Raw genomic sequence first — 21,890 nt, 5'->3', positions numbered from 1 at the left:
TTGATGCCAGACGCATCTAATGTCGTTCACGTTAGAAGAGAGGCTACAGAACTGTATAAATTTTTGCACACTCATAGATTAGGCCAAATCTCGTCAGTAACGCCAAATCTCATCAGCCAAGTCAAGCGTCTCGATCAATTTGTCGCGCACCGTGGTTCTTATCTTATCCCTTGTACTTTCGTCGAAGCCAAACCCTTCCTTCAAGGGAAGCTGTCGTTGTAGGTTCCCTGGCAACAACTTCCACGGGACGATACACCGATAACACCCATCGGGTTCTGAAATCATACCAAGTACTTGGGTCAAATGACTCCTGTACTTCAAAACATCCGCAATTTGCTCCCTTTTGCCTTCGGGGTCTCTAACTTGCTTTGAGAAGTTCAGCAAGAGAGATACTAAGCCGCAGGCAAGCGCAGTCGAGTAAGACGTGCCGGACACCGTTCTGGGTTGTCTTGTGTTATCGGAAAGCTCCACATTCTCGCCTAGTATGGCAAAGTTGTTCTCATGGCGGCTTGTTGGATTGAGATCATGAGAGTTCTTGATGTTGCCATTCGTTGAAAAAGTACAAAATATGTCCCCACCCCAAGCGGCTGGGTACGTGATTTGTGCAATGTTTCCGGTATTGGAAGCTGCAGCAAACACATGGATGCCCTTGTTAATAGCATCTTGCAAGGCTTTCCGAAGATCGGGGACTCTTGTCGTGAACCCAAAGGCCATACAAATGACCTCCGCCTTCTGCTCAACTGCCCAGTTCACTGCCTTGATACATGGCAACGTGAGCTTTAATCTCGGAAGATTGTGCTTTGATTCAAACTCACATCGACTACTGCCTTTGCAGTACCACCGGTTTCGTTGTTTTTCTCCCAGACTCGAGCCACCAAAACATCAGTGGAGTCACACATTCGGTAAATTAGCTTCACAATGTTCGAGCCATGCCCCGTAATATCTGTCATCTGTACTTGCTCAGTTCTAGTGAAGTCGCGATATGAGTGAGCTTGAATTCCGAAATGCTTTGCCTCTTCCTGAGTAATACCGGTATCCAGTACTGCTACTCGAGTCTGGGTAGACTGTTTACCAGGACTCAAAATGGAATAAACGTCATTCATCTTTCTAAACCAGAGGGGAGATGAGTTCTCTCCATGACTGTAAGCTTTTAGTTAGAAATGAATGCGAAAATAGAGGTTTAGTCGCGTCTTTACCTTCCAGAAACACTGCCGTGGAAGTTTTCTAAACTCAAGGGGGTTGTCTCATTGACCACGCCTTCACTGCGGCTTGGCACCTGTGTTGTCACTTGGGTAGGGAAGTTGGTGTCCCATTCTCGGCATCCAGGTGAGACGGGTATCTCGTATTGAACCCAATTCCTCTTCAATCGCGGAATGATAGTGTCATATATCCATTCATTGATCGACATCTCGCCCTGTTCTTCAAAATCAGCCGCTTTCAAGCATGAATTTATAGCTTTTTTTACAGATCCATGAAGGCTGTATTGAGAATCACGACTCTGGGCCCAGGTTTTGAGACGACTGCGTTTGTCAGATCCTGATTGAGGACCTCTCGGCAATCTCTTTCCAGTTGAAATTTCCATGAGAACTTGGGCGAATGACAGCATTAGAGTTTCAATGGTGCCTGTCTTGGATTTCTTATCTGAAGATGGCGTTCCTTTTTCGTTTGGTAGTCGGACAGACAAGTATGGCCTCTCTGCATCTATAGTCGAGGGGTTTGAGCCATCTGACGCTCTTGGGCTCCAAGATAGAAAGATGTTGTCGAGGCTCCACTCGTTTTGGACCCACGCGTCCGAAGAAACATGAACTAAAGCTAGCGCGAGATTCAGGGAAAGTGCTGCCCTTTCCGCAGGAAGTATGCCTCCGTCCATGGGGCAGTGATCATGACTGCCGATCCAACCTTGGTCAAGAAGGTTACCGAGACATTGTGTCGGGGTGTGAGGCCTCTGCTTCGATTTCTTCTCATTCGCAACGATAATGGGCCTCCTATCGCTAGCTTGTCGTATACTGACATACAGAGGCTTTATAGACTCTTTACAGAGACTTAGAAGCCTGCAGAAGTCATCCGGGTATGCAGAAGCTTCTACATCGGTATCCTGTCTTGAAGCACAGAGGCGTTAGCACACTTTCAAGATTTCCATGTGTTCACATACACGATTATGTCGTAATAAGCTTCATGCCAACTTATTTCCAGTTCTGAGTTGGATGAGAGGAACAGAGAAAATCGACCGGCTGCGTCTGCGTTCTCGGTGCGGAAACCATTCAAATGAAGACGCGCAATGTGGTTTCCACAACAGCGTGACAGACGCACGAGAACGTCATATAGATGACTTGAAGGCTCAGTCAGGAATACCCTGCGCTCGGACGGTGTTGTCATCTCGAAAGGAATGTCGCCTCCCATCGTTGTTTGGCAAATTGCTGAACACCGGCCGAAGTCAATTTCGTTCCAGCGATTTTGCTGTTCCAAATCTACTGCTAAGGCCTCCCATTCCCTTAAGGTTTCGAGTTTATCGGATGAATCGGAACTACATGGGTTTTCTAAAGCTTCCGGAAGATACTCCCACAGCTCTAACATGTCAAGATCGGCCACTAAGAGCTCAGCATCGTTCCGGGAGTCCAGCTGTTCTGGAGACCGATCAGTCTCGGGAACATTTGCAACTATTCTTTCGACATGTTCTTTGATAGACCCTACCAGGCCAGAAAATGATTTTTCCAACCAGCTCATAGGGTAGGTAGCCGGAAAGTTGAGGACGGATAAGAATTGGCCTAGGTGCGTCTCCTGGATCTGGGATGCGATAGATTTCAATTGTGATGTTGACTAAATGGAACCGAGCAGGTCGCGAGGATGAGGGAAACCTGTGGCGGGGCTTTCCTGCTTTCCGTCAGCAAATTTGGCAAGTAACCGAAGGCAATTATCCGCACCTTCGTACTTTTGAATCTCAGATCGAAGGGGTGGGGCCGCAAACGGGACCGGCTCATGGAGCTCGGCGCCCCACTCCCCTGCTTGACCAATTTTGTTGACATCCAGTCAACTGTTCTTTTGTCCCTCCGAAGTCACTTCGACATGCAAGCACCAACCACCAATTGACCGCACCACATGCCTGGTAATACTAAGATGTACATGCGATGCCACTCTCCATATTCTGGCACACTCAGGGTGAACGAATCAATGTTAGGGCACGTCGATTGGACTCCAGGGGTAAGGGTCGAGTCTGTTGTGGTTACAACTGACACATCTCAAAATAAATATAATTCCAATCAAGGTGCAACTCTCGTCTCTTGGCCCAAACTTCATGTTCACAGCACAATACCCTGCAAACGATGCTCATTGTGACTTCTCCAGCTCTCCACCATGAACACATCTATCTTCATTGAGAAGGGTCCTGCGATACAAATTGCGGCCCGTGCCTGCGACGATCAACTCCACGATATGATACAAATTACCCACCGAGGGAAAACCGCTTTGAGAGAGCTTCAACAAAGGTTTCTGGCCTGGGCAAACAATTCCGGTGTCTTCGCAGAGCCACAGCTCTGCCTTGACGCTCGACTGAGCGGTCACAAGCCGCCTCAATTGATCATTTTAAAGATGCTCAAGCTCATACAGCGCAATCTCGAAACTGGTATTTCATCTCAAGCGGCTGGATCTTGAACTATTCGGATGCTCATTATGACATAGCGCGGAGCAACACTATCATTGTGCAGGAGGGGAAACCCGAGACTAGGTCAGGGGGCAGGTTTCAAGAAACCGCTGTTCAATTAAATCATACCGAGCAACCTGGCCGAGATTTGGACATTAAGTATCTGAACAGCGCCTTCAAGGGGATATCAGGCGCTGTCGAAAGACTCAATCGCGTAGCCGCGTTGATCTCGAAATCTTCTAAATCAAGCAGGCCAGCTAGAGTGGAAGAGTTCATCCGAAGAAATCCCAAGGACTCGGAAACTGAAACACTCATCACAGTCATGGTCTCCAGCAAGTTCCAGGACATCCCCGGCTTGTTGAAGAAACAGCTTATAAGATCCATGATCTATCGAATACAACGACTCGACTACGAGTGCGACAGACGCGAAAGGGTATACAATACACATGCTGGAGAAGATCATACAAGCGTCTGGCATGATGATGAGAAAGCATCGACATATCATCAGTCGATCTTCAATGAGGGCTATCCTGCAATGCAATCAGAGCGGACCAGCTCGATTAGCACGGCGGCAACAGCAACAGAAACAGAGATTCAATATCCGCGGCAACCCAAGGCTGAAACTTCTGAAGACATCACAAGGAAATGCCAGTTCTGTCGCAAGCAATTCCCAACGAAGCAAGTGACGAAAGGTCGATGGTGGAGGCAAGTACAACTCTTTCCAACACATTTTCTCACACCGATACTCAGCCCAGTCACAACGTAACATGGAGATTGGTAGAATTAATCAAGCTCTACGAGTACTTAGGCGTCACGTGGATGAAGACGTAGAGCCGTTTGTTTGCATTTCGGAGAAGTGTGCATATCCCCCTCAAACGTTTGCGAAGTTGACCGCATGGCGAACACACATGGAAACCGAACATGGTCTTGACTGGATGCATCACGCTCACCGCCCGCAAGACTCGGAACACGAGCAAAAAGCAGTAATATGCTTTATGTGTAAACAAGTCATACCAGAACAGGAACCGCAGCGAGGGCAATCTGCTGGATTGTCTGAGCCTGTCAACACTACACGCACCACTATTATTCCAGAGAGTCCAACGCCGAATTATCGACGCCGTCAAGTCCAGTTTGCAGATGACAATAAGGAGTCGAGAGTCGCTCCGGAATCTCGATTGAAGGGAATTGAAGTTACAAGGACCCATTCCAGCCAAACAAACCTAGCAAGCCACATTGCAAGTCATCTTCAGTCCCTGTGCTACCAGTCAATCAGCATTGGAGTTGATGATGAAGATACAGAAGATGAAGATATAGAAGAGGAAGGTACAGAAGATGAAAATACAGAAGATGAAGGTACAAAAGATGAAGGTACAAAAGATGAAGGTACAAAGGTTAGCGACAACACAGAAGGGGGCGTTGCCGAAGGGGAGAATGAGAGATCCTCGTCCGATGGTTTGGATCGTTCCAGCGGTCAAGGTGGGAAGGAAAAAGATGTTTCGGTAGAATCCCAGAAAAGGGACTTACACACTGACACAAGTTCCCCATCGAGATCAGGCCAGAGGAACGAATTTCGAGCAACTGACGTAATTTTTCATCGGTACGGCAACGTCCGAGTCTTGCAAAAGATTCTACTACACTTTGGCATTCCAAAGACCGATATCAACATAAGGGTATGATGGCAGCGAGAAATAAATGCTAATACGGGAAACTCCGTTAACGAAATATGTATTGGTAGGCTACAATGCAAAGAGGTTTCGAACTACAGCTTCCTCGGCGACTGACAATGGTTCGTCAAGCCTGTTACTCGCCCCAAAATACCTAAGTCTTTGCTAAACCAAGTGTGTTAGGAAGAAAAAGAAATTATTATGAACGAATTCGACCGTGCAGCATAGAAAGCGTATTTTGGGTGATTGAGAAGATTCGAGGCAAATTACAGCATCGTTGATTGTTTCTTATTTGTACGAATTTCTAAAGACTCATTCGTCCCTAAGAGACAACCTGAGCACTTGTGACAAGAAATTCAAGACCTTCCAAAGTCGAATGGCCATGAATCTTAGAAACGCAAGTCCAATACTTGGCTCCAATTATGAATCTACTGTTCCGTGACTCTCCATCGTGCCAAAAGGTCACGGGCCTCAGCCGATGTAGCTCGGTTGCCGCTATCTGCGACAAGCATTTTCGATTCCATGAATTCAAGCAGAGTTGCAAGAAATTGTGTGCACATAGAGTCATCTAGAAGAGACTGTATTTTCTATGATTGAAGGCAGAGAGTAAGCACATTGTCTGATATTAATCACGGCCTGGTTAAATCGGGGGTTGTGTTCGAGCCTCACTCACTATCGTGACTGATTCTTTGAGCACCGGGACCATCTTCGCGCCTTCGAACATGGTACTCATAGTCCTCATCCTATCTGAAACTTCCTTGCCTCTACGCATGGAGAAGAAAGTATCTTCTAGAACGGGAGGGAATCCATGGTCGTCGTATGTGTCGTGTACTTGTTTGAGGCGCTCGGCTTGAAAGTCATCGATCCCGATTGATCCGTTCAGAGCCCAGATAGCGAACTCAAGATAGAGGCAACCCAAGCACCATACGTCCCAGGAAGTACCTATCATTGAGTGGGGGAACGCTTCTTCGGGTGGCCGATAAGTCTTGATTTGGACGACGCTGTTCCGCCGCACGTAGCCATCAACGACTGGCAAGGCCAAGCCGAAGTCGATTATCTTTAGGATCCATAATGGTCTTCCGCCAACAAAATCAGCAAAACAGACAACATTCTCGGGCTTGATGTCTTGATGTAGCTGAGGCTGAAGAGCAAACCCTCCCAACTCGGAGCGATGGCCATGAATGGTGGCAATGGCATCAGCCAGGTTATAGCATTGGTCTGCCATCCAGTCCATGGAGTACCACGGCGCAAAAGAGCTTATGCCTTCTTGGGCACCAACGAGGGAGTACTCGTCCCAGAATTGTCGCAGGTTTCCACCCTGTGCCCAAGGAAGCACAATGTAGAAGGCGTCTCTATGTTCGAAGGCTGTGAGAAACGCGACAACGTTTGGATGTGTCACCTTCTGATTCGATGCGATTTCGCTCCTAAATCCTTCTGCAGCGAATTTCAAATTTCGACCCTTTTCGAAGGCTTTCAGCGCAAAACTGTCTCCTGGCATTCCCTAGCTTAGGTTAGAATGTGAAAAGGATGAACAACGCGTAGGCGGTCGTCAAGAGTGCTTACTAGCGCATGGTGATCTTGGTGAATCTTAATTCTCCGTACAAAGGTTCGTTGGCGTCTATTCCACTTTTCCCGGACCTCTAATTCTATCCATGGTAGGCTTACATCGTTTGGAAGTCGTTGGTGATATTCGTGTCCTGACGGAAACATTTTTGTAAAGTACGGTGATCTCATGGGCCACTGTTCCTGAAATACAAGATCTTTCTCTTCCAAATGGAGAGGTCGGAGAATTTCCTGTATCGCTGAATGATGCGCTGTGCGCGCGTCTGCCGCATTGATCGGCCACAAGCTATCGCAAAGAGAGGGCGAGGCTCGCCAACAACTAATGATCAAGTCTTCTCGAGCCATAGACAGAAAAGCCGAGAACATGATTCTTAGACCAGTACAGGATGATTCTCCGCACTCGCAAGCCCCCTTTTTCGGGCTTATGAAGGTGGCGATTTTGTCAACAAGAGGCTCGGTATAAACACCAGGATCAAGGAGTATTTGCAGAAACTCTTTGACCCTCTCGCGGCTCAACACAGTGAATAATTGACCTCGAGGAATGAACCATCGACTGTAATCTTGGAGATCCCTTTGCGAAGTTAGGTGAAGTGATTGCTGGATTACATCGCGCGCTGCTTCAACAAGATTGGGGGAATGGGCCTGGAAGAGAAAGTCGCATTTTAGCATTTGATTTAGTCGTAACGGTTGAAAAAAATACTTTCATGCCAGTGGAAGAATGAGTTCGAAGGTAGCCACTAGGAAATTCAACTAACCATCGTAACCACTCGTTCACTTGCTCTGATTGAAACAAATGTGCTTGAGCAAAAGAAGCCCTGCTCAAAATAGGTTGCTACCTACGAGAACTGAATAGGAATTCGGAGCGCAACCGTCGCTCGTGAGCTGTAATCCATGTCACAGGGTTCCGCGGGCGAGCTCCGTGGCCCAGTGCACCGGACTTCGCCCAGGACGACATGTGCATTGCCGGTCTTGATCAACTCGTAACGCCAAGTGCGCCTCTCAATACCCCGCGAATGTCGTGGCCACCCACTATTGGCACTCCAGTATCAGTCAATATTGTGCCGACTTGTGCATTATCACAGGATGAGATATGCTTGGTTATTGGCTTTTAAATGTGCGAGTACTAGGTAGATGGGTATGCAGTAAGCTGCCTGCCTCCAACGGGATTTGCACAAAACAATCTGCAGTCATGGTTGCATGCATATCAGAGGAGATGTAGCAGCTACTTCAGCTATACCAAACAAGATTTTGCCACTTTTTGTGAGAATGACTTACGCAGGCTGCAGACTACCTCCATGTTGATTTTGGAGATTTGTCCAAGCCAGTCGAGAAAAGAGGAAGTGAAAAGAAACTGAGCACGTGTCTAAGCACTCGTAGTCAATCCCTTTGAACATTTGCCCCAAGCATCTGATATGTATCTCTGTCATCAGATTTATGCGTGCATGGGTCCAAAAACCTTTTATCGTCTCACTCATTCTCTGTCTTAATATCTAAATTTACCAATAAGACTCTGCTCTGCTACAATATCTTGAGTTCCAAAAACTGGGAGCAGTGATAAATGATTCTAGCCAAGCTGAGCTATCTAATTCCGAATGAAGATTACTCAATAGATAGAAATTTGGCGTTATTGTATTTTTGCCACTATAATGCCAAGTTGGTATCACTTGATCTCATGACCTCGCACTACGAATGCTGCATCGGCAAGTAAATTCAGAACGTAGTCAGGATTCAAGAATGACTTGCGACGTTGACATAATGAACTGCGTAAAACCGGACGAACACAGAGTTCACATAGACTTCGCCCTCGCCAGGCTCAGTGGTAACCATCGTGCTACAACTCTATCTTAGGGCTTTTCCAGTCTGGAATCGGGCTGATTACGTCGATGTTCTTGTATTATCCCGACAGACTATGCCGAGAACGAGCTTCCACTGGCTTTTGTGGACATAGTAACAATTAGAATACAGTCGTGAATGGAACCGAGTCAGGATGTGAGGTTCACTCTCACTTCGTGAAAACCATGAGCCAAGAAGCTTACGAGTACCAATAAGTAGTGTTGAGAAGTTGATTATTATCCATGACCAGTTCAATTTACGTAGCCATGGGTTCATAATGTAATTCGTCCACAAATGGCTGCAACACGACTCGTGTAACATGCCAACTCCGTCCTGAAGGAGTTACTATCAGTCAAAGTTAGGCTTTTCTCGGAATCAAAAGCAATATAGGTTGATGATTGTTCTCCTGAAATTTGTACATAACGCCACCTTTCCCCTGATCGGCAAGACCTAGTAGGAAGGACTTCTCAACCACCACTATCATTTCATATCATCTCAGCCACTTGAACAATCAGTCCAACTCGCAAATCAGCAACACGATCACCATCCTCTAGTCCAACCATTCAACATGAAGTTCGCTGTCTTCATCACTGCCTTCACCATCATCAGTGGCGTAGCTGCAAAGGTATTTCCGAATCACTGCGCAGCAGACCTTTTGCTGTGAGCTATTTGGTGTAGATACAGTGCTAATCCGGTATCCAGGACTGCTGCTGCAATGTCCTGCCCGCCAACAAGTGCGATTGCAAGGATTCGTATGCCGACAACGTCAACTGCGACGAGATCTGCCGCATCAGGAACAGCTTCAGCTGCTAATTCATGTGAGATACGTGATGGTCCGACACCAGATTGAACGATTGAATTCCTAGACGGACGTAAGGTTGAGATAGATCCAAAGCGGGAAAGCGGGATGCTTTATCAGATCGAGTTTACGTTACATATCGGTGCCAATACACTGCCTACATCGTTTGTGCAGCAACATGGCTTCCACCATGTGACAGGTGTCTAGAGTTGCTCTTGCAAATGAATTTTGGATAATGTTGGAGAAAAGCGGCCCATGACTATGTTGCGTATTGGTAGGCGTGTCTGTTAAATCCGTCCGCTTTTCTGAAACGAGCAATACAGATCACAAAATGCTGTAAGTGTGCTGCCTGTTATCGCAGTTATTTGACAGATAAACAGCGGAGAAGATAGGCTCACTGACCTTTGAGAATGCGAGCCCTTTCCGCCTGTCTCATGAACGCTTTAACGCCTTGTATTGACCCAAAGCGGCTCGTAGAGTGATTGAAGGAAGAAAGTGCAAAGCCGAGACGAAGAAAAGAAACCATGTACAGACTCAGTTATAGTTTAATTGAGTTCAATATGTTTGCTCCGGATCCATTGGACGAACGGTCGCTCACTAGATCTTGGCGGGTAGCAAGCTGAAGTAGCACAAGGATCGTGTTGTTACCTTCTCTCGGAGGCTTCACTCCGGTTCCGACCCTGAAGGCAGGATATTCGTGGAATATGACCCCACATATTTCGCCAGTGGCCGGAAAGACTTTCTGATATTAGGAAGATCTTGGAAGTTCCTTCAAAGCGTCCGTGAATGCCGAGTAAGCGACCGCCGGCAAACGTTATGTGAGAAGCGTGAGTGATGATATGGAAGTTACTTAGATGGCAGCTTTATTTAAGAAATGGTCGGCCGGCCGATGTTGAGTGATTGAGATGATTGAAGTCTAGATAGACAAGTGTTTCGAGACAATAACTTCGGAGTCATACTATTACAAGTCGCCATCACTGCGGAGAATGAAGTACTCGCCAGCCGCTCTTCTCGCTGTGGCAGCCGCTTCGGCCGAGGCCCACTGTAAGTCTGAATATCAACAACTCACAAAAAACACAAAGCCGGCGCTGCACGTAAAATACAAGATAGCTCTAACCTCTTTGAATTTAGACACTTTTGGTCGCCTCGTCTACGGCGGCACAACCTACCCCGAATGGCAACACGTGCGCAAGACGCTCAATTTCTACACCAACGGCCCGGCCGACGGTGTATCGTCGACGCAGATTCGCTGCTATGAAGCAGACGCCGCTGACCGCGGCAGGGTGACAACGCTGCCGGTATCGGCAGGCTCAACGATCGGATTTGCGGCCAACGGGGTCGTAGGACACCCGGGACCGGCGAGCTTCTACATGGCCAAGGTGCCGACCGGCCAAACCGCGACGACGTGGGACGGCAGCGGGGCGGTGTGGTTCAAGATCTACCACGAGAGGCCGACTATTACGAGCAGTGGGTTGGAGTGGGCTTCTACCAGTGAGTTGTTTCCAATTTTTTGCCTACTTTTTTGTTGTCTCCAGCATAATATGACGGAGAAGAGACTCGCTGAGTGTTAAAGAAAAGGTTGGAAATGGGGGAAACAGGGCAGAAAAGAGGAGAAGTGCAGAGACTAAAAAGCTTTCTGCGGGTTTCAAAAGAATAGGGACCCTCTCACTTTTAGTGGAGAGTGTGTGAATCGCGTGCCCGCAACAGATTCCCTTCGCATAGGGCTGATTCAGTGATTTGTGGGCTCGTGGGGGTTTTCTCGTCAGTTGGACAAGCAAAAACTAATTATGAATAACGTCACAGACACCCAAGTCCTCTCCACCAAGATTCCGGCGTGCATCCCATCAGGCGAGTACCTCGTCCGCGTCGAGCACCTGGCGCTCCATGGCGCTGCCACGGAGGGCGGAGCGCAATTCTACCTCGCATGCGCGCAGGTTTCCGTATCCGGGGGCGGGAGCATCAGCCCGCCGGGCCTCGTGTCGTTCCCGGGGGCGTACAAGTCCACGGACCCGGGGATCCTGTTCCAGCCGTACTGGCCCACGCCGACGAGCTACACTAACCCGGGACCGGCCCCGTTCAGCTGCTGAAAAGCTTGTGAGGGAGGTGCCGGGATTCCGGGAGCTCGGGAGGCGAGGACCGGGGTGGTTTCTGGATGGTTTGAGTTGATGGGAGGGTTCCACTTCCCGTCGCAGGGATCGTTCATCCGTCTGATGGTTGATGGGACGTGATGGTGGTCTAGGCTGGGCATGATTCGGCGGACTTTGATTCAACTGATTTCCAGGTTTTTGTTGGGGTTCACTTCAATAGGAGACTACGTACCTTACACTATCACACTGCCTATGTCATTCTGAGCCTGGGGCATGATCTGAGAGTCTCGACCATCATTTCCCCTCTTCCCCCGGTTGCCCCAGGAAAGCCACCCAAGCCACCTGGAGTAGCGTAGGTCGCCGGATTGGAATGTAGCGGAGGTTTCCCTCCTGGCGACTGGCTCATGGGCTATTTCCAGCATATAATCTGGCGGACTAGCGCGGTGCCGTGGCTGTTTGGGTTAGGTCCGCGCGTCCCGCTTATGGTTAGGGATGGTCCTGGATTGTTCTGGGATGGTGAGGGATGAGATGTTCGGCTGGCCGCCACAGGGATGCGGGTGATGTCAGGAATTGCGGGGATTTGTACGTCATTCACGCGAGAGGCGTGGCGCAAAGCTTGAGATCTTCATCGTGCCCTTTTTTCTCTCGCTCACATTTCCCTCGCTCTCTCACTCAATGTCTCTACTCAGTCACACCACCCCCGGCCCGGCCACGTCGTCTGCTTTTTTGTTCTGAGCTCCCGTAATTCCCATCGCCCGATCGTGATCAGTGCTCTTTTTTTGAATGTACCTTACTTACCTAATCCCCCCTAATTACGTCTCCGTGGCCTGGCCTGATTCCCATCCGTGATCTGCATAGATCTACAACCTAAGCTCACCTCCTACAAGTACAATTCACGCCGAGAAGCTCGATACCTCCCATCCCCGAGTGCTACCCTGTTTTCACATTCCCATCATCTCATCAAACCCATCTAAAATCCATCGAAATCGCGACGAAGGCTATTCTCTCGAGGCAACACATGCTCTCGTCACAGTCGATTAAACAGATCATCAAGCCCTTACCGCACCCCCATCGAAAGATATCATGATGAAGATGAACACGGTCACGATGGATGAGTACGGAGCTCCGTGCTTCCCTCACGAGACCCTTCTCACCCCTCCCGAGTCCCCCGAGCTCAAGCCTCCCGAGGTCCCCGAAGTCGAAGGGGCTGCTTCCGGCAACACCACCAGCATTCCCATCCGCAAGAGCAGAAGTCCCTCCTCCAAGAGATGGAATGGCGACGGCAAGGGAATCCAGGTCGATATCGGTGCCCGCCTGCGCGAGTACCTCGACTGCCTCAACAACCGCAAATTCGATGTCATCGGCAACCACCTGGCCGACACTCTGATGCGCAACAACCGCAGCCAGACACGCGAAGAGCACGTCGAACGTCTTCGATCGCGCGTCGAGGGCCTCGCGAGCTTCAAGATCAAAATCGACACCCTCCTCGTCGACAAGAAGGCCCAGGCCGTGGCCGTGCGATACATCAACCGCGTCACACTCGCCGACGCAATGATGGATGTCGATCCCGTCGGCACGACATACGAATTCGACGAGCAGTGTTTCGTGTGGTTCGACGACAGGGGCAAGATCTCGCGCATGCTTACGCTGCAGGATAACGACGGCATTCGCCTGCAGACACCCGAGGCCGCGACCACGCCACGCTTCTTCATGCGGAGTCTTCCGGCGGAACCCATTGATTTGGCGGCAACCTATCGCAAGTACGTCGCCAGCATCAATCGGCGCAGCATGGTCAGGGAGTTCCCTCGCTACTGCAAGAAGGAGCTGCGACACAACAACCGCGTTCTCTCGGTGCAGGACTACGCGCGCAGCATGCAGTACAGCCAAGAAGCGATTTCGGGACTGTGGTTTAACATCCAGGAATTGCTCGTCGACGAGGAGACGCAGCAGGTTGCTGTGAGGCTGCAGATCTCGGGGACGCCGGTGCAGGAGTTTGCGGACGCGAAGCCGAACGGGAAGAGTGTCAAGTTTCACCAGCACTGTATGTATCGCTACGACAAGGGCAAGATTGCCCTCGTATGGGCGACGATGGAGCTTGATTCGTACCGCAGACAGTTGCAGGAGAAGCCTGGTGACAGGAGAACGTCGTCTATGTTGGGCATCAACTGAGCCCAGAGACACAACAACTTCAACAGGGCTGTATTGTATTATTAGCTTACGATTTGACGGACTTTGGGTTTACTTTGGAAAGACAGGAGCCGGAAAGGTTCGGAGCGTGGCGCTCTGACGCTGGGAGTTTTGGATCTTTCTGGGTTCAGGGTCAGCTTTGAGATAATTGTAATACGCGGTTGCTACATGGCAACATATCTCCCCTGAAAGAATTTAGACACGATTCTCGGTGACAATTTACGCACAACCTACTACTTCATATCCAACTGCCACGGAGTTAGCAACGGGAATAGCATCCAGATGCTATTCTACTAAGTCTCTAAATTGGCATATCCGCTATCATTCGGTATCATCTCAGGTCACGGAGTAGGTCATAGCACCGGGCTGCCTAACGATGCCAGATCACGAGAGCCCTGAATGTTGGACAAATTCCTCAAATGAGGAGACTTGCACAAAAACAGCACGTTGTTTTTCGATCTTGATTGACACCCCGTAACAGCAGGGTGTTGGGCAAGGGATCGCTATCTCATCTAAGGTACGTATCAGTCGTCTGTTACCATCTTTCATTCCGCTTCATGTCGCACTTAGGCGGTTCTTTTGAGATTAAGTCTGCCCTCTTGTGTAGGGATCAATGCCGGGCAAATTCAGGCGCGTTCGTCCCCTTAGTCCTACCTCTAATCCTTACGACGCATGTTATGCTGAGATGTGCATCTTGCCGCAGAAGGAAATCTGCGGCATCCAATAGACTATGCTCCAGTGCAAGACCGAGTAGGAAGCCCTGCCCCTCTCTATAGATACTTTCGTATCTGCTCCACCTCCCAAAAGCATCCTCGTGATGTTGGGTCGGTCACTAGAAATGAATTCTGTCAAAGATAGATAGATCTATCTAAGGAGTTTGGGTAGGTACATACCCTTTCGGAACTTATCGCTTGGGCACCCGTCAGCTGAGATACCGTGCCGAGATCGAAGCATCATTGTGGGAAACATGCCACCACAATGCATTGAGTTCAAAGTTCTATGCATAAGCCAAAGGAATTTACGATTGTTTGGGCTGCCGTTTGCTGTGTAATTACACCGAGATGTCGTGGTAAAAGCAGTTGCTGTCAATAATATGAAGCACAATATCACTCGATAGCAACGCGATGTAGTCCACTAAATGAACAAGAGTAACAATGAAGCCCGATGATACAATGCGCAGCCGCTCTCAGGTTCGATCTCAATGGGATTTCGTAGAGGGGCGTTTAACAGCCAGAAAGTATGCTCATATCCCGATCATTTCGATATCTCTACCCCATTAGTAGCACCTACAACCGTATGATTAGCCTACCTAGACATGGATAGAAAGCCAGATATCCATACCTAGAGTCGTTTTAATGCTGCCATAGATGGCAAACTGGCCAGCGGTGAGCCCACCAATCATAAACAGACGTGCCGGAAGCCCAGAAAATGAACCACGGAGTCCGAGCTCGCCCGCAATCTTGTAAAGACGAAACGCGGTACTTTCACCAGGCAATCCCTTTGTCTTGTTGATTTTGGACAGCATGGTGTCAGCTGGTTGCGAGATGACAGCCGCGGCACAACCTGATAAGAGACCGGATCCCATGTTAATCATGAGCTGGGTAGTGCCGGTCTTGGAGTTATCGAGATGGGCGAAGAAGAACTCGGAAATCTTTTCGAATGAAACGAATTTTGTAACCGTGTAAGGAACTCTTTGCTGGTGTCAGTACGTGCAGCAATGCAGGCCAAGAAAGTAATGAAATACAGCTTACTGTTTGAACAAAATTGGCCCAAATCCGGAGTATAATGCACCAACACCCTCATGCTTCAGAATCTTGCTAAAACCACCCACCAACCCGTTGGCGAAGCCAGGCACGGATACGAGTCTAATGCGAGTAGCTTCCGCGGGACAAAGTGTGACGGTAGAGCAACACTCAGCACAGGCTGCCGAGATGGAGTAGACTGCAGTACGGTTCCTTCTTGCTTTCTCGAGCCCAACGATCTCAATTGATTGTTTCTTGAAAAGTTCATACAGGCCAAACTTGACGCCTCCTTGGATAAAGTAGCCGGTGAACGTCGGGCCCAGACCTGTGAGTAGAGCACCGACACCTTCATTGCGTATCAGTTGGCGGAAACCAGCGATCATACCGCGGTTATAAGTTGCTGGTTCAAGTTGGATCTTCGTCTTGACACTATGGTATTGTTATGAGTCTGGCATGTGAGAGAAAAGGTGATAAATGACGTACACATCGACGGGTGTGAAGACAGCGTGAGTTATGGAGCAACCCAAGGCGCCAGCAAGCGCGAATCGAGCATATAGATCCAGCCCTTCTGGCTTCTGCATGTTGGCTTGAGCCTGAATGGCAGGATATGCGGCAGCCATTGCGAATTTTACGAGCGTGAAGGATACGGCCCCGAGAGAAGCATGTGTGTAACGAGGTGGAACGATGAGGGAGAACATCATTAGGAAAACAGTCTCATGGGACGCATGCTATGACTCGGCGGGTGATACCGGGTTGTCTCGGCGAGCATTGAACGCCGTATATTACTGTCGCCGATTCCCCGCTAGACCCCGACCGGGTACCTTTATCAGCGGCCGCACATAATATGGGGAATTCGTGTCCATACAAGCCGGAAGAGACATGTAACCGGCCGACATATAACTTCGCCTTCCTCTCTTTTCCTGCTGTTTGCTTGTAGGATTATTGCGACAACAGCGTGGCCTCAATTGTAGGCATACCGCTTTCCCCCGGCCGACGAATTTTATCGGTCCCCGGGTTCCCGGAGGTGTGGATCCCCGAGGATCCGTCAGATGCAGCGAATCAAAACCCTTCACTCGGCTCAGGTGGGTCGCAGCTCCGTGCGTCGCCTGATATTGCCCGGAGCTCTCAGTCGATGGGGCTTCCACAGCCGGAGGGGTTATCGGTGGCATATCGCAGTGCACTATCATTTGCCGAAGCAAGCTGCATACGTTTCCATCGTGGTTTTTATATTTCCATTGCCAGCAGACTTTGGTAAATGCTTTGACCCCCCAAAGCATGTGATCTTCAGAGTCTATGAGCAGAAGTAAGTCGGTGCTGAAGAGCAAGAACGATAGATCGGGTCCGAGAAGGTCAATGTATCGGCGCACGTCAGCTTTCTAGAGCAAAAGTGAAAGACCAATATCTCTATCATTTTATCGAGACTTTTCCATCCAGTTGGTTCGGGTTCCCGCGGGCCTACGGATAGCTAAGCCTCAGGATCCACCAGCGAATACAATCTGCGGACCTGGGGCGCTGGAAGGATGACAAGCACCCATGTCAGCTTATCCTGATTGGTGCAGGGATGGCCTGATGCTGATTTCCCCTGAGTCTTGCATGCCCTGCATCTTCGTTTTTGTGGTCAATTGGCAATCGGGAATGTCATTGAGGAGTGGAAATCCAACACAAAGGTCGCTGTGATGACTTACAGTTTGCGAAAGGTACTTGGCATCAAACCTGATGGAAGACTCTAAAGTTCAGCCCTATTGTTCCACGGGCGGCTTCAAGATGCAGACACACAGTTTGCCCTAGGGCAAACAAACTTGAAAGTTGGAAAATGCCTGAGATCTTAACGGCCGCCAGTTCCAAGATCCCGCCCGCCCAAATATGAACATCCCTGCATTCCCGCCGCCTTGTCTCACCGCCCCCTGCGAGGCGCGAAGAAAGGGTCCAACCTGCTCAGCTGGCAGCTTTGGTCTCGCCCTGTTGGGGGAAGGGGGCCGCCGGCAGGGGAATATTGTTACTGTTACTTCTTTAAGCGACTCGCGCTTATGGGCACTTTCTCAACAGTTTTGTCACACAACTTTCTGCTCGAGAAACATACTGTTTGATTCTTTTTCGCCTCGGCATCTTCTCGTGGAAAGCTGAGCTGAGCTGAGCTTCGCCTCGACTGCGTGACAAGGACCATGATCGAACCCACCACCGAGATCGCGCATACGAAGCGCGCTTCGCCTGTCCCATCCAGGGCGCCCAGGCTTGCTCACTCACAAAAGCTAAAGACCATTGACACGAGCCGGAGGAAGAAGCTCGTCCAATGGCTCTTTGATAACCAGACAAGTACGTCGCGAAGAGTGGAGGGAAGCTGACCACATCTACCGATGCCGTGCATCACACCCATTCATCCCACGAGTCAATGCTGACCTGAAGTTCTCTAATTGACCAGACCTTGCCTTCCATACAACTGCCCCTCTACTCCTCACACACACCTGTATCCCCGCGGCACGTCCGTATACATCCAAATTCATCAAACTCTCATATTACAACACGACAACCGGCAAGTATGGCGCCGGCCACGACGACCTCTACTTTGTCGCATTCTGCGTGGTTCTCCTCATTGGCATCCGGGCCGCGCTGATGCGCCACGTTCTTGAGCCCCTCGGCCGGCATTGGGGCATATCGAAGAAGAAGGATGTCGCGAGGTTCTCAGAACAGGGCTCGATGCTCACGTACTACAGTGTCCTATGGCCAGTGGGAATGGTACAGTAGATTCGCATTCTCACCTCGTGGGCATATTGTCAACTAACCGGCGAGTTCTTAGTACCTCTATTGCAAGGCGCCATACTACCTTAACATGAAGGAGCTGTGGAACGATTGGCCCCAGCGAGAGCTCGGCGGGTTGATGAAGGGATATATCATGGTACAATGGGCATACTGGGTCCAGCAGGTCATCTCAGTGAATATTGAGGCTCGGCGCAAGGACTACTGGGAGATGATTGTGCACCATGCCATCACCATCTCCCTCATTGCCGCATGCTACGCGTATCACCAAACCCGCGTTGGTCATCTCATCTTGGTCTTGATGGACGTCATTGAGTTGATCTTCCCTGTCAGTCCTCCATGAAACAACGTCACGCACTAAACCACCTGCTAACAGTCACGACAGCTGGCCAAGTGCCTCAAATACATCGGTTTCACAACTCTCTGCGACGTTATCTTTGGCGTCTTCCTCTTGGTCTGGGTCTGGACGCGTCACGTATTCTACCTCATGACCTGTTGGAGCGTCTACTATGATCTGCCCCGATCTCTGAAAGAGCCATGCTTTCGAGGCGCTCCGGGCAATATTGAAGGCCCTTTTTCGGCACCTAAAGAGGGGTGGTCCCACCTTCTCGAACCGTTCAAGGACCCCGCGGGCACGGTATGCTTCACCGACGGCATTCGGTACGGCTTCTTGACTTTTCTCCTTGCACTTGAGCTTGTCATCTGCGCGTGGTCGTTCTTCATTATTCGTGTCTCAGTGAGAGTGCTCAAGGGGGCTCCCGCCGAGGATGTTAGGAGCGATGTTGATGACGAGGAAGAGGAGGAGGAGAAGATCGAGTATGAGGAGATCGAGGCCATTGAGGAGGATGTTGGCGTGGAGTCTATTGACCTAAAGGCTTGGGACAGGTCGCCTTCCCGGAAGGAGTCTTCGAGCTCCAGGGTGAGTGGCGTTAGGACGCACAGCGGCCGGAAGGAGTTGCTCAATAGAATCGGGTGCGAGAAACAGATTGATTGAGGGCTGCGACGATGATACGCTACATTGGCTGGCCAAGACTCGCAGACACAATAGACTCCAATTCCCCAGTTCATGACATACAACTTGCTAGATTTCTACTCTGATACTCGTGTTATTCACCCATTCATATCGTGAGACTCTAGTACGTCTACATCAAAGAGTAGCGATTCTCTCTTTTGAGTCCTAGTTTTTAAGTTTACCCTCCACTACAATGGATAATCAGTTCATAAACCACTTCCGCCCAAATTGAGTAGTTTCAGAGAGGTCTGGTCCCAAAGCACCATTTTCTGGAGGCGATGTGCAGCTCCAGTCCCCTCATGAACCGGGACAGAGTGAGACCCGCTCCATTCGGAGCAATATGACGACATAAACCCTCCGATTCGGAGGGTAAAAAACTCGTACGCGTCTCAATTCTCCAGCTCGACCCTCTCCCCCTTTGCCATTCCCCAGCCTCCCGCAACAATTCTATTATCCGCCAGGGTCTGGTGGGGATGGCGAATGGCAGCCACCGTTGGAAACGTGGGTCCATATACTGTGATTGGAGGCTGCCGAGACATGGACATTCGCATGTTCACCGGACTCAGCTGAGAGGCTTCTCAACACAGAACTTCGGACTTCGCAAACTTAGATGCAGCTATACGAATGCTCGCGGAGCTGAAACCAAAGCTCGTAAAAGGCGCGCTGTATGAACTGTACATATATCCCATAAATCTTCGATTACTATCAAAGGACTTCGTCTCCGTCCTCCAACGGGATAAAAGCTCAATCTTCCCCTTCTGGACTTCTGCTGACGCCCCCGTTTGATTAATTGTGTGCCACACACACCGACCAACAGTAGCCCCTGCATTAAGCTATCCCAAGACGGACAGCTCTCTAGTTGCGCCTGGCCTGCCTGTGTTGGGGACGCCCGCTCAAATTATTTGATCCCCTCATGATCTCGAGTCTTGCGACTCTTTTTCTTTGCGCATCGTGGAGGTGTGAGACGCGGAATTCTGAAGACAGACCTGCACCCACCTTAACTGTCTTGATCAATTGGATCAATGATCAGAAGCTAAGGTGTCATTTAACAAGTCGAAGTTACCATTACCACGACGACCAAACGATCGCGACGACGAAGCACTTCACGAACTCCCGCCGAGACCCAAAATCCCACGATCTCTTAAAACATGGGCGCAAACTACATGGAACTCCAGCCAGGCGCTCAGGTCCCGCCCCAAATGTTGAAGAGCCGCCAGACAAAAAGCCACTCGAAGCGCAAGAAGACAAGGGTATTCGCTCTCCTGCGCCGTCGGACCTGGGCGTTGCCCTTGTTCCTCACGATCGCGATCCTCTCTCTCTACGCCGTCAATCCGACCGACTCTAACCCGACGTACCACTTCATATTCCCCTCCTACAAGCTCGACGATGACAGCGCCGGGACATTACAATATGGCAAGGGACCTTGGGACATCGCCTTCGTTGCCTTCTACACAATATTCCTCACCTTCACCCGTGAGGTCTGCATGCAAGAGCTCCTGACACCCCTCGCTCGCGCATGGGGCATCAAATCCCGCGCCAAGCGCGCACGCTTCGCGGAGAACATGTACACAGCACTCTACGTGACCGTCATCGGGCCCTGGGGTCTGCACGTCATGAGCCGTACGCCAGTATGGTATTTCGACACCCACGGGATGTACGAGGGCTTCCCGCACCGCACGCACGATGCCAGCTTCAAGTGCTACTACCTCCTACAGGCAGCGTTCTGGGCGCAGCAGGTGGTGGTGATGGTGCTGGGCTTGGAGCAACGGCGCAAGGACTTCCATGAGCTTGTCGCCCACCACGTCGTCACGGTTGCGCTCGTTGCGCTGAGTTATCGCTTCCATTTTGCGTATATGGGTATTGCGGTGTACATCACGCACGATATAAGCGATTTCTTCCTGGCAGTGTCCAAGTCGCTGAATTATCTTGACAACAAGCTTCAGGGGGTGTCGTTTGGGGTGTGTATCGCAGTGTGGATCTACCTCCGGCACTACATCAATCTGCGGATTCTTTATTCTGCGCTGCCTGGATCCGAGTTCAGTACCGTTGGGCCATATGAGCTGAACTGGGAGACTGAGCAGTATAAGTGTCCGCTGTCAAACTTCATCACCTTTGGCCTCTTGGCTTTGTTGCAGGCACTGAACCTGTTCTGGCTGTATTGCTTACTGCGCAGCGCTTACAAGTTTGTCTTCTTGGGGGTTGCCAAGGATGATAGATCGGAGGATGAGGAAGTTCCCACAGCTCAGCGGGTCGTTCAAAAGGAAGGACATGTAATGACAGCGTCGGATGTGTCATCCCACAGTCTTGATGAATCCAGGCCTCTATTATCGCAAGACTCTGTGCAGCAGAGAAGGCCTAGAAAGGCCACGACATAGTCGAGGTGGAGAGAAAACAAGCAGTCAGACAGAGTGGACAATTAGCGCGAGACTGTTGAAGGTTCGCACAACATGGTATGGAAGTCCAAGTGAGCAGATGAAGTACGTATAGTTGTTGACCCCACTAAGGTTTGGCTATGTGATACTACGTTAGGCGAAAGTCGGTGAAACCGTAATTCAACTCAGTACTGGCCTTAAAGGGGGATGTTTTAATCTCGAGACTCACAATGATGATAT

General features: G+C 49.9%; 8 protein-coding genes across 8 annotated transcripts; 5 read left to right on the top strand and 3 right to left on the bottom strand.

The window, feature by feature from the left end:
- Positions 1-93: 93 nt before the first annotated feature.
- On the bottom strand, positions 94-2,724 carry CABS01_08070 (extracellular alkaline serine protease; the record flags this gene model as incomplete). Its single annotated transcript, XM_060541432.1, has 4 exons — positions 94-756; positions 816-1,140; positions 1,197-2,099; positions 2,153-2,724. The coding sequence occupies 4 exons, from the start codon at positions 2,722-2,724 to the stop codon at positions 94-96; spliced, it is 2,463 nt and encodes an 820-aa protein (XP_060402236.1).
- A 627-nt stretch (positions 2,725-3,351) lies between these two features.
- CABS01_08069 (uncharacterized protein) lies at positions 3,352-5,313 on the top strand (the record flags this gene model as incomplete). Its single annotated transcript, XM_060541431.1, has 3 exons — positions 3,352-3,619; positions 3,676-4,284; positions 4,388-5,313. 3 exons carry the CDS (start codon positions 3,352-3,354, stop codon positions 5,311-5,313), a joined length of 1,803 nt encoding a protein of 600 aa, XP_060402235.1.
- Positions 5,314-5,941: 628 nt separating this feature from the next.
- CABS01_08068 (CMGC/CDKL protein kinase) lies at positions 5,942-6,799 on the bottom strand (the record flags this gene model as incomplete). The annotated part of the gene is made up of 1 exon (XM_060541430.1): positions 5,942-6,799. One exon carries the CDS (start codon positions 6,797-6,799, stop codon positions 5,942-5,944), a length of 858 nt encoding a protein of 285 aa, XP_060402234.1.
- A 3,683-nt stretch (positions 6,800-10,482) lies between these two features.
- On the top strand, positions 10,483-11,583 carry CABS01_08067 (glycosyl hydrolase family 61; the record flags this gene model as incomplete). Its single annotated transcript, XM_060541429.1, has 3 exons — positions 10,483-10,540; positions 10,628-10,987; positions 11,300-11,583. 3 exons carry the CDS (start codon positions 10,483-10,485, stop codon positions 11,581-11,583), a joined length of 702 nt encoding a protein of 233 aa, XP_060402233.1.
- A 1,083-nt stretch (positions 11,584-12,666) lies between these two features.
- CABS01_08066 (SnoaL-like polyketide cyclase) lies at positions 12,667-13,752 on the top strand (the record flags this gene model as incomplete). Its single annotated transcript, XM_060541428.1, has 1 exon — positions 12,667-13,752. One exon carries the CDS (start codon positions 12,667-12,669, stop codon positions 13,750-13,752), a length of 1,086 nt encoding a protein of 361 aa, XP_060402232.1.
- Positions 13,753-15,024: 1,272 nt separating this feature from the next.
- Positions 15,025-16,132, bottom strand: CABS01_08065 (uncharacterized protein; the record flags this gene model as incomplete). The annotated part of the gene is made up of 4 exons (XM_060541427.1): positions 15,025-15,056; positions 15,112-15,461; positions 15,522-15,941; positions 15,996-16,132. 4 exons carry the CDS (start codon positions 16,130-16,132, stop codon positions 15,025-15,027), a joined length of 939 nt encoding a protein of 312 aa, XP_060402231.1.
- Positions 16,133-17,674: 1,542 nt separating this feature from the next.
- Positions 17,675-19,260, top strand: CABS01_08064 (TLC domain-containing protein; the record flags this gene model as incomplete). Its single annotated transcript, XM_060541426.1, has 4 exons — positions 17,675-17,825; positions 17,932-18,245; positions 18,307-18,594; positions 18,652-19,260. 4 exons carry the CDS (start codon positions 17,675-17,677, stop codon positions 19,258-19,260), a joined length of 1,362 nt encoding a protein of 453 aa, XP_060402230.1.
- A 1,166-nt stretch (positions 19,261-20,426) lies between these two features.
- On the top strand, positions 20,427-21,653 carry CABS01_08063 (TLC domain-containing protein; the record flags this gene model as incomplete). The annotated part of the gene is made up of 1 exon (XM_060541425.1): positions 20,427-21,653. The coding sequence occupies one exon, from the start codon at positions 20,427-20,429 to the stop codon at positions 21,651-21,653; it is 1,227 nt and encodes a 408-aa protein (XP_060402229.1).
- Positions 21,654-21,890: the final 237 nt, after the last annotated feature.

Source organism: Colletotrichum abscissum, assembly GCF_030869225.1.
Source record: "Colletotrichum abscissum strain IMI 504890 chromosome Unknown Scaffold_18.1, whole genome shotgun sequence".
NCBI lineage: Eukaryota > Fungi > Ascomycota > Sordariomycetes > Glomerellales > Glomerellaceae > Colletotrichum > Colletotrichum abscissum.
Note: the sequence above shows the minus strand (reverse complement) of the source record. Positions and strands in the feature narration are given on the sequence as shown.